At 37.1% G+C, this 12,258-nt stretch overlaps 1 protein-coding gene across 1 annotated transcript; it reads right to left on the reverse strand.

Annotated features, from left to right (window-relative positions):
• Positions 1 to 2,570: 2,570 nt before the first annotated feature.
• LOC109242276 (heat stress transcription factor A-4c-like) lies at positions 2,571 to 5,334 on the reverse strand. Its single transcript, XM_019409140.1, has 3 exons — positions 5,113 to 5,334; positions 3,951 to 4,867; positions 2,571 to 3,858 (listed from the first exon to the last, which is right to left on the reverse strand). Exons 2-3 carry the CDS (start codon positions 4,164 to 4,166, stop codon positions 2,848 to 2,850), a joined length of 1,227 nt encoding a protein of 408 aa, XP_019264685.1. The 5' UTR covers positions 4,167 to 4,867; positions 5,113 to 5,334; the 3' UTR covers positions 2,571 to 2,847.
• Between the last annotated feature and the right edge of the window lie 6,924 nt (positions 5,335 to 12,258).

The following is a 12,258-nucleotide window of genomic DNA, read 5'->3' on the forward strand; positions in this document are numbered from 1 at the left end:
ATATGGGTTGAAATTGCAAAATTAGGCGCTATCTGTTCAATGCCCTTTTATAATTTTAAAATTAAGAAATTATCTTTTTAGATTTTTTATGCGTAAAAAACAAATTTCTTATGTGTAAAAATAAATCTCCCAAAAAGAGGTAGGATCATAAAACTAAAAAAAAAATTGTAAAGAGTCACAAAACCAATTGACGGTCAGGTGGCCTTTAACTACTGAAGTCAATGTCGATGCACCCAATTCCATTTAGCCATGGTATGACGGAAAATATTTAAAAGGATTTCGTGTTTGAATCCTGCTTTTCCAAAACCCCAACTATTTCTGATGAAAAAGATACCCACCTAACTATGCAATCTCCCCCTCCCAAAATTGCGTAGAAATGACACCAGGTAGCCACTTTAAAGGTTTGCTTTTTAAGAATTAGCCAATGCATTCTGAATTTCAGTTTTCTAGTTCAAATTTTCAGGACAAAAATATCCTGAATTGTCTTGAAGTTAGGATTTTCAGGACAAAATAAGTACTGCCTAATCTCTAAATAGCATCTGTAAGAATAACTATATGTGCACTTGCCCCCAAAATTGCTTTCCGGCCTAATAAAACCCAGATTGTGTTGCACAAATTCAGAAGTAAAATTTAGCCTTAATGTTACTCTACAGCCACAAGGCATCTAAATCTTTGACCACAAATGCTTACTCCCCTTTTAACCGGCAGACAGTGATCCGAAACAAAGAGCAGTCTCTAGAAGGAGCCCCACTACTTGGTCTTAAACTGTGCTTTTCTCAACTATTTTGGTGCACAAACTGCTCCACTATGAAAAAAGTGACAAAATACTGGGTCCCCAAGTTACTACTACATATATCAGGCTGCCTTTAGCACCAAAAGGATCCCAGATATTTGCATTGTTGGAGCATAAGAAACTTGTGCTGCTAAATACTGTATGCAACAAAAGTCTAGACAAAAATGAAGAAATCACATAACTAGGTAGCAAGATCTAGTGATAAATCACACAACCAAAATCAGACACCAAAATTTCAAGTAAATGAGGAGGAACCTGGAAAAAATGAAATACATAAAGTCAATCCATTAACATAGCAATTTCTTTTTTTCCTTTTAAAAGATGATTGTGAGAAAATCAACCTGGTAAGAACAAAGAATCCTACTACATTTAATCTCAATAACAAGTTTCAAATCAATACCACAGCATTAAAAGTAGAATTTCTGATGCATATTATAAAAAACTGCAATTTTGGGGACAACAGGAGGCCTCTTGATAGAAGTGTTCAATCTAGTTGAAACAAAACTAGACGACCTTTAACTACATATCAAAGAGAAAACATCTGCAAATCACTTTTACTTAATTACTTGTCGATGCCTTCAGCAAAGAACCACAACTTTCAAATGTCAGGGTCAAAGGAAAGCAGAGGATGCAATAGATTCAATATTTATTAAAATGAGAAAAAAATCCCTTGGAGGCTTGACCACTTTTCAGGAGATGAAGTCCAGTCTTCTCCAGAGTATAGCAGAAATGATAAAATATTTTCAGCTTTAGAAGACAGAAATTACCATCTAAAAATCTCTATTACATTCCCAACTCTACATTTAGCTCATCACACTATTGTTGGAGCAAAGACTCTATACAGATCCAACAGATTGGAAATCTCCCTGAGCTAAAACAAGAGTTAATCACACAAAATTGTCTTAGAAATAGAAATCATGGTTAAGCATACTAACATCACCCATAACAAAAATTCCGCGTAAAATAAGTTTGATGCCTTAGCATCTTCGAGTTTAGCTCATGCAGCTTCATCTGCAAAAAGCTGAATGCCTCGATATACTTTCCACAACTTCATATAACCATGTGCACCTATTACCATAAAAGCTTATATATCCAGCACATTAGTCACCAAAAGAACTTTGAAGATCACGATTTGCACTCTTTCCATCCTTCCGTACCCCTCTACACCTACGGATCTCATTAATTTATAGGCTACTTTAGGTCTAAAAAAGTTTCTAATATGTCAAATATGCTAACACTGTAACAAATACATATAAGCGAGAAACTGTAATGGCCTTAATGTTCAATAAGGCTGGTCATAGGAGTGTGTATTTTCCACACACCATAGCCCATCACAGTTCAAAGCCGAATCTCAGAACACCCTGGTTTATGTATCTAATATAGCAATTTGTCTTTTCCAAACAGCATCACATTTTTCCTGTTTCCAGGAGAAACTGCTAGTGCCTTTGAGAAGCAGCTTCATAATTGTATAACCAGGTGACTTTGCCAACAAAAACAAAATTCTTTTACATCTCTAAACAGAATTATAACTTAGGAGTATACATTTAACATGAAAATGGCAAAACAGGACCCTGCATTTAGTAATTGTTGTGGTTTGGAGTGCTTATGCATTCAGAAGCATAGGAAGTTAGAGAATAAATTGTTTGGATTCAAAACTTCCAGAGTAGCTTAATATATAAGTAAACTTTGACTTGGCGAGAAAACAAGAAACTTTGCATCATACAAGATAACCACTAAAAATCAGTGAAGTCCAAGAGACTCAGCAAACATGTGGGGATTTACAACAAATAATACAAAGAGAAATTACTATATCCAAAAGGAAGTACAATGAACAAGGCTAATAAGAACATAAGCAACATAAAACAAGGAAGTCGTGCTAGAGAATTTTCAGAAGTTCCATATTTCCCTCATATTATGCAATGCACAGCAAGTACAAAAACAACTTATATATCAACACGTTTATCTACCCCTGATAAAGCAGCTTATACTCTAGATATACAACAAGCCAGAAGGCCAACACCATGAATAAAACATTTATCATATAACCTACCAAATTAAGTTTTCTCTGCTGGAGTAAGATGTCCCAACTGTTCTGCCAAGCTATTTACACTCTTCATGTTCCACCAAAATTTTCCACCGTCTACTGGTTTACTTTCATTCTTTTTGTTGCCAATATCTTTCCTTTCCGACTGTACTTCAGACGCATCAACTGAACCAGGATTCTCAGTTAGGAATTGTTCCCAAAATACATCATTTACCCCTGTTGGGACATTGGTAGTTGTACCTGCCACTGCTGCTTGGTCTTCTGGTGCCGCAACCTCAGGATTAGTGTTTGCATTAGGCTCAGAATTCATGTCAATATCAGAAGCCTTAGGCCCAACATCAACATTTAGTTGTGTGTAAGATATAGCAGGGCTATCTGCACAACTTGTAGATTCATCCAACTCTAATGAACAATTCTGCTGTATCCGAGCTTGATCAACATCTTGTAGCACATTCTCCCAAAAGGTCAAAGAAGAGTCCAACTGATCTAACAGTTCTGCGTTGATTGTAAGAAGAGAGGATGGATTCATGTTTTCCCAAGTCAAAGCCCTTGATGAAATCGCTCGAGTATCTTCCAGGTCAGTTTCGTTAAAAAGGCAGCTGTTTCCTGGCAACCTTCTTTTTCTGTCATTCACTTGAAGTTGTGGCATGCAACTCAAATCTGTTACTGGTTTATCTAACATTCGAGCTAAAGCAGAGAGCATGGTCTTTTGACGATGTTCCACGTGTTGAACACGTTCAGTGAAAACCTGCATTTGCAATTCAAGTCCTTGGCGATCCTGCTGATGTCTTTGTAGGTCCAAGTGAAGTGACTCATTCTCATGCTTCAGCTTTTGAATATCTTCCTTATACCCTTGTCTTTCAGATTCAGTTAATGGAGACGACAGACCATGAAGATTCTGTGCAGAATGACTATGAACTGGTTTACGTCTATGGATATTCTTCAAAAGGTGTGGCTGACCTCTAACAAAATTATCTTCATTAGCGAATTCCCATTTTTCAGGGTCAACTTTCCTGAATCCCTGGTGCACAAGAGAGGCCAAAGGCATGTGAATACCAACAAAGAAGATAAAAATGAGAAACACAAAAGTGTGAGTGGAACCGACACACTTACATAAGTGTTTAGCTGTCTGATGAAGCTGGAAAAGTTATTGTGCTTGAAGTATCTAGGCAACAAATCCCTTGCAAAATCTGGAGGATTCCACACAATGAAGCTTTTATTACTCGAACTCCAGGAAACGATGGCATCAGAGGATGGATCATCCACCATTTCATATGTCTTTGTAAGAAAAGGAGGCAGCGCATTCGTGCTGCACGTAGCTTCATCCATGATAGGTTTAAACAAAACGAAAATCACAACCCCTAAACTAAATCGCCGAAGCAGAGCATCTAATGAGAGCAGAAATTCTTATTATCAGGCTCCAGAACACACAAACAACCAGTAAAGGATCGTTATGAGCTTGATAACCTGCAATACAATCAAGTTGAAGCAACTCTCTCCTGATCACACAAACTTGTTGCAATTTCACATTTCCACAAATTTACAAGCATGTGCCTGTTTCCAGAAACCCATACACAGACAACTTGCTCAATTGTGGATGCAGATTATAATCTTATATATCTCTGAGTTTCCAGGTGACAAGAATTCAATATTCCCAAATATCTTTCTTTCTATTGTCAACTAAAAGAAACTTCGATGAATGATTAACAAAAGAGAAAAAAAATCAAATATTCTCAGACATTCCAGAAACTATTAACCCCAAAACCAAATACCCAGAACTCCTTGTGTCAACCTTAACCTTGACAAGTCAAAACTAAGATAAGCAGAAACATAAACCTCACATTTCTAGAAACTCAATTCCTTTGCAACCCTGTAATCCACCAAAGCCAACACCTTTGTAATTATTTGCAGCCACCCAAAATTTTCCAGAGATAAAAAAATTGCAAAAATCAGCCCCCTTTTTCCAATTTGAAAGCCACAATGTTATGTGTGTCCTCCAAGGAATCACAATCAAAAGGCCAATTTTTTTCCTGCGTTCACACCAAATAACAATCAAAATTTAGAAAAGACAAAGTAAAAACAAAGAGAAGTCCAATAAACCCATTAGATAAATTTCCAAACCCATTACATCAAAGTCGTTAAAAAAGTCATTGGGTGTCCCAAACTTCACGCAAAAGCATCAAATTATAGACAAACACATAGACCCAACATGAATTAAATAAAATAATCAGATAAGCAAAACAAAATCCTGCTCATTAGTTGTTTGATATTTTACCTTAGAGAAAAATTATAGGCTTCTTCTTCTTCCAATAATAAATACTACTAAAACGGTTGGTACGTTGGTACTTTGAGGATTTGGGGTTATTGGGAAATGTGGGGAATTTATAACATCAAGGTTCTGGGTTACAAAGGTTGGAATTCGTGTGGCTTTTCTAGGGTTTAGTGAAACAATAATGACCCCAAAGTAAATACTCAAAAACTTCTTTTACCCCACCCTCCTAATTTACTCATCGTTCACTACACTTAATTAATTTATTTATTTGAAAAATATATATATATCTTGAAAAGTGGAATGATGAACGAATAATTCAGAATTATTTAATCAACAATTGCTTTCGCAAAAGAAGAATAATTTGGTAGAGATAAAAAAATTATTAAGAAGTAGAGGATCAAACAAGAAACATCAATATCGTGAGTTAATTTGGAAGGTCGTGGATGTTGAATTACTTTATTATTATTCTTTCCGTCTCACTTTTATATAATTTATTTTCTTTTCTAATCTATGCAAAAGAATTCATATTTTTTCAAGTTGAAAATAATTTAGTTTTAATATTTTTGTTTTCCCGTAATGATATAATGTTATAGACACAAAATATCTATTGCATGAATAGCCTAATAGATACTTGTACTTGTTCTCATTAGTCATCCCGGTCACTATAATTAATAAAATTTCATCCAGGCACTTGCACTTATTCAAACTCAATATTTTAAACCATTCTGACGCTGCGTGTCTCTCAATTGCATGGTGCTAGAGTCAACGTCAGATAAAGATATGCCACTTCAGCATTTTTAAAAAAAATTACATGAAAAAAAAAACTTTTTATCTTTCCTCCCTCTTTTTGTTAAACCTTTTCTTTATTTTTCTTTCTTATCCACCATCATCCTCTCCTTATTGTACTGTCTGAATCTAGCCACCAGATAACACCATGAACAGTACTCTCCCATTCTCAATTCCTCCATAAGAACCCTTATCCCACCTCTACCTGAATACCTTATCTCCACCATGTTCTTTTCTCTCTAAAATACAGTTGGCCAACCATAGTAGCAACCCAATTCCGTTATTCTTCTCGCCATTTTCACCCTATCTACATTCCTTCACTCATTCACGATTTCACTAGCTTTAAATCTCGTTCCTTCCCCTGTTAAGAGTTTGCTTTCCAGAAAAGGGTCCCTATATAACAACAACCATACAAGAGTAATAAAAATTAAAAGTTTCTATCACTTAAATTACACTATTTTTTACTAAAAACAAATATTCACAAAGCAAACAAATAATGGCAAACAGATAATTAACTAGACCATACAAAGAAAAATTAGATCTATAAATTTAAAAAGAAAAAAAGAAGAAAAGGAGCAGGGGTGGGGAAGAACAGGAAGGGGAAACAAAGAAAAAGAAAAAGAAATGGGGCAAGGGATGGGGAAAAACGAGAATGGGAGGGGGGAGGGAGAGAAAAAGAATTGGGACTAGGTCTGAGGAAGAACGAGAAATGCAGGGGATAAAGACAAAAAGAACAGGGGAAAGAGTGGGTCTCGGTGAAAACTAGAAAGAAACATACTACTATGTTTTTGTTTTTTATTTCTTTGTCTTCTTCATTTTTATTAATCAGTTTTTAATATAAATTCTTACATTCACGCTCCTTATACGCGTGAAGTATACACATTTTGTACAACTCAGTCATCAAGTTGCCACATATGCTCGGTCAACAGTCGCAGGGGTTTAAAATATTAATTTTGAACAAGTTAAAGTGTCTGGATGAAAAAAAAGTGAAGTAGGGGGACCGGCATGACAAAGTGGCACAAGTATATGTGTCATTTAGGCCATTCTGCCTATTTTTTTTGGTAACTAAACAATTTTATTTACCAAGTAATATTTACACACTATTTCTCACTTTAGCCTGATCTGGACATTAGTCCCAGATTCAGCTTAACTTCTCATTCTTGTTCCTTCTAACTACTATACCTATTTACATATCCATATGAACGGTAGGGTAGTAGTTTAATTTTAATAGCCTCCCCTTCAATCTTCTTCATGCTCCCTCGATAGTGAATTTCTTGAACTAGTTGTCGAGTAATTCTTTCACATTCCTCTGTCTTGCTTGAAATATTCGTGCATTCCTCTCTTGCCATATATATTATATACTACCAGCTAGTGCCATTCCTTTGTAATGTCTTTCCGCCCAGTCTAATTCGTGTCCCCAAGTCATCACATGCCTCTGTATTCCCTGCCAGTCTAGCATTGCTGCCCATACTTGTGTTGAAAATGAGCATTTAAAGAATAAATGGTCAATAGTTTCTTCTTCTCTGTTGCATAGTGAGCAGGATGTATCCTCCAGGCAACCCCATCTTCCTAATCCTTCTCTTGTTAATAATCTTCTGTGAGCAGCCAGGAATAGTGTGAATGTCCATTTAGGGAGCCAAGTGTTATTGCATGTCATCCTCCTCCATGTTACCTTTGTGAAGTCCCCTTTAAGCTTCAAGTACATAGCCTTGATTGAGAATTTTTCCATTTGCAGCACCTCTTCTTCTGAGAACCCAGCTTCCTCAAAGTGTTTCTTTGCTTTTAGTATTTTTTTTGACCACCCACGATGCTTGCTTTGGTTGAGCTCCCCAAGTAGTGTATCTCTTATAGTATAGATGGACCCATTGTATCCACATTTTATCTTTCTTCTTGCTTAAGTTCCACAACAGTTTGCAAATGGCTGCTTTATTCCATGTGCCTATGTCCAGTATATTCAATCCCCCTGCTGCTTTTGGCCAGCATAATCTATCCCAGGCCAATAGTGCTTTTTTAGTGACCTCAACCCCTCCAGTCCATAGAAACCTTCTGCAGATACTCTCTATTAATTGGATCAGTTTCTTAGGCAGCATAAATACTTGTGACCAAAACACTTGTATGGAGAATAGCACACTCTTAATCAGTTGAATTCTTCCTGCATATGACAGGAATCTGACAGTCCATGATTGTATTCTCCCGAGCTTCTTCTCAATCAGTGGTTGACATTGTACCAATGATAGCCTTTTGGTACTCAAAGGCACCCCCGGTACCTCACTGGTAATGCTCCTTTAGAGAAGCCTAATACTTGCAGTATCTCCTGTTGAATATCATCTTTGACTCCCCCACAGAAGATAGAACTCTTGTCAGCATTTGCAACTAAACCAGAAGCTTGAGAGAAACCTTCAAAGCATTGATAAAACAGCAACACAGATATAGTATCACCTCTACAGAAGAGCAGAAGATCATCAGCAAAACTAAGTTGTACTATGTTCATTTTAGCACATTTAGGGTGATAGTTGAAGTTTGGATTCATCTTTAGTGTCTTCAGTAATCTAGTCAAGTATTCCATGGCCAATACAAACAGGTAAGGAGATAGAGGGTCACCCTATCTCAATCCTTTTTTTTGCATGTAATGGAGTTGTATGTTGCCCATTGTTGATGGAATAGGAGACACTTCTCACACATTTCATAATCTATTGAACAAATCTTCCAGGCATTTGCAAACTCGTTAGAACTTGCTCCATATAGTCCCATTCAATAGAGTCAGGAGCCTTCTTCATATCAACTTTCAGCATGCACCTTGGGGATACACCTTTCTTACCATGACCTTTAACTAGTTCATGGCTCAATATTATGTTGTCATTTATCAACCTTCCAGGCACAAAAGCAGATTGGTTTCTGTCAACTATGTCATCCATTATTTCCTGCAGTCTGTTTGTTATCACCTTAGAGATAATTTTGTATAGGATGGTGCAACATGATATTGGCCTGTATTTAGTGATTCTGGATGGGTTTTTCACCTTTGGCACAAGAGTAACTGTTGTGCAATTGATAGGTTGATAGAGGTTAGCACTTGTAAAGAACTCCATCACTACCTCTGTAACATTGTTTCCAATCACGAACCAAGCCTTCTTAAAAAATAGAGCATTGAAACCATCACAACCAGGTGCTTTGTTGTCATTGATACCTAACAGTGCCTTATATACTTCCTCTTTGGATACATTTTTCACCAGTTGAAGTTGAAGGTGTTGTTGTCTGTTCACCAAAGCTCCATCTCTCATCACTACTAATTAATAGCTGGTAAGTTTCCAGCTGATGATCCCAGTAGCTGCTTGTAGAAGCCAAGCATTTCCTCTTTAATCTCATGTTTAGTCTGCACCATCTCCCCATTGGCCCTTATTAGACTCTTAATTTTGTTCTGGGAGTATCTGCTCTTCATGCTTGCAAAAAAATAAGCTGTGTTAGCATCACCTAACTTCAGCCAATGTACTCTAGATTTTTTGTTTTATGATACTTTCTTCCACCCCAAGCCATTTCTCAAGTTGTGCCTTTGTGTCTTTTTCTGCTATAATCATATCTTCAGATTGCCCAGGGTCTCTCATTTGTTCGTGCAGTTCACTAAGCTGCTATCTGCAATGCTTAATCTTGTCACCTACTGCATTATACTCTACTTTATTCAGGTCTTTCATAGCTTGTTTCACCTTTTTCAGTCTGCACCATACATCCTTCATTATATTCATCTCACTATTCCTTTGCCATGCTTCTTTAACTTTGGCCAAGAACTCTTTATGCTCAGCTAAATGATTTAGAAACTTAAAAGGTCTTGGATCTTTATTCTCAGTATCTTCAAAGCTAATACATAGAGGAGAGTGATCAGAACAACCCGGATCTATTACCCTTACTTCTAGATGTGGCATTTGCAGCATCCATTCAGCATTCACCAATGCTCTGTCTATTCTGCTGTATGTGTGTCCATTTGTCCATGTGAAATTCCTTCCAGTAGTTCTGATTTCTGTCAAAACATTATGCTCAATGAAGTCATTGAAGTCCCTAATCTCAGCCTCTTATACAAGGTTTCCAATTGGTCTATCCTCTCCTGATCTAATAGCATTGTAGTCTCCCATTATCAGCCATGGCCCATGCTGTACATTATTCCAACCATTCAAGTCACTCCATAAGCATCTCCTATCTTCTAGTGTATGCAGGCCATACACTACAATGGAATTAAAATCCATGCTCATACTCTTTATGTGGACTGCAATGTGAATGTATTGGGAGGACTTCCCCAATTCCAAGCACTCTATCTCATTGGTATCCCATAGTAACCAATTTCTTCCTCTATTACTATATTCGTAATTGGCTAACCAAGTCCATCTTGGAGAGATTCTCCTTATTATTTTTATGGCATTCCGCTCCTTTATTTTGTGTTCTAGTAGTGCTATCATATTTATTCTATTACTTCTTATAAACCTCTTGACTTCTTTCTGCCTAGGGATCTTGTTCAAACCCCTAATATTCCATGTAGCAAGCTTCATACAGGAATAAATAGAGATTGTGTCCCTCCTTCCACCCATTCTTGACTCCTCTGACTACTTGTGCCCTCTCCTAGTTGTCTGTGATATGTTAGCTGCAATCCAGACTCAACCAATATATTGAAACCATTTATCATGCTGATGGCTTCATCTTCTAGCTTCTCCCTGCTTTTAGTTACTGATTTCCCTGTAGCTTTTTTCCATGCATGTTCCTGATCTCCTCTAGCTAGTTTCATAGGTGATTTTACACCGTTGTCCTTGCCTCATTAAGCACAACTACCTCCTTACTATTGTTGGCTACTACATTTGGTTGAGTCCCCTTGTCATTCTGGATCACTTTAGGCGGCCATTCTTGTTTCTGGTTCTGCTGCTTTGTTTTAGCTTTAAGTGTTGGTTGCTCTCCTTTATTACACTGGTGTCCTACTTGCATGCAAGTGTGACAAAATTCAGGAACCAGTCATATGCCACCTATTACACAAATTCTCTTCCATTAGGATCTGTTACCTTTATAGCTTTGGGAAGATCTTTAGTAACATCCATTTCAATTAGTACTCTAGCGTAGGAAATTCGATCTAACTGAGTGGTACATGCATTTGCATATAAGGGGATCCCTAATCCACTACTTATCCTGCTCAAATTTTACTCCCCAACAATTGAGTGGGAGATTAGGATACCTAACTCGTACAGGAATAATCTGTAACACCTCCTCGTTAAAATCAAAATCGGCGGACCATACTCCCATGATAATTGGCTTGTTATTCAACATATGAGGTCCAGAATACAGAACGTCATCTATGTCACTGATAGAGTTAAATCTTACAACAAAATATCCATCGTTATGAAAATAGACTTTTGGTTTTGTTGTAAAATTCCACGCTGAAGCAATGAAACGCTCCATAGCTCCTATGGTTGGGGTGCTTCCTACTACATAGAGAATCAGTGCTTGTTCCCACTTCTGTGTCTCTTCTTCCACTTCCTCTTTGCATAGTTCAATTATTACCTCACCATTTTTTATAGTTGGTGAAATGAAGCTTAGATCCATTCCTTTCGCCGCCATCCTGTTACCTAGAAACAAGTCTGTCCACTTTTTTTGTTCCGGTTCTGCCTTCCCCGTAATTACTTCTCCTTGCCTTTTATCAGTTACCTCCTTACCCTTTATTTCCCCCAAATTTTCAGCAATTACTACTGGACTAATCACATGCATGTCAATTTGCTTTGATTTAGGGTTAACCTCTATCGTCTTACCTTCAGCAATTGTCTTCTCACTCGCAATTACCGGTACAGTATTCATAGTAGGAGGTGTTTTCATACCTTCCTTCGTAGCTGATAATGGTGGCCACTGTTCCATTTGAGTTTCTTCTTCAACTTCGATCTAAGAATTCTGAGCTCTTCCGTCGTAGCTTTGCGTGTTGTTACTAGTTCCTATAGGCTCCACCCCATGAATCGTAATTGCATTTCTCTTAGGTCTACCCATCCCCATTGCTGGCCAGCGTACGTTACTAATTTTAAATGACAAACTTTAAAATTAGTAAATTTCATGTGCTATGAAACACATTCAGCTGAAATAAAACGAGGGGTTCTTTTATTATTTACTCCCTCCGGTCCAAAATAAGTGATTTTTTGGATGTTTTCACACAGATTAAGAAATCCACCTTTTAGCATTAATTACTAATGGAATTGATCATATTAACCTTTACTATCTCACATAAACACTCCTAACACATATTCCAACACTATTTACTTCAAGGACAATGTAGGAAAAAAATAATTAATTCATCCTTGAAATCTGGAAAAATCACTTATTTTGGACCACAAGAAAAAGGCCAAAAAATCA

This window comes from Nicotiana attenuata, unplaced genomic scaffold, assembly GCF_001879085.1.
Source record: "Nicotiana attenuata strain UT unplaced genomic scaffold, NIATTr2, whole genome shotgun sequence".
In the NCBI taxonomy this organism is placed as follows: Eukaryota; Viridiplantae; Streptophyta; class Magnoliopsida; order Solanales; family Solanaceae; genus Nicotiana; species Nicotiana attenuata.

Coding starts and splice junctions, on each gene's coding strand:
- LOC109242276 (XM_019409140.1), bottom strand. CDS start 4,166: ATGGATGAAGCTACGTGCAGCACGAATGCGCTGCCTCCTTTTCTTACA. Junction 3,859..3,950: donor TCAGACAGCTAAACACTTAT/GTAAGTGTGTCG, acceptor CTTGTGCACCAG/GGATTCAGGAAAGTTGACCC.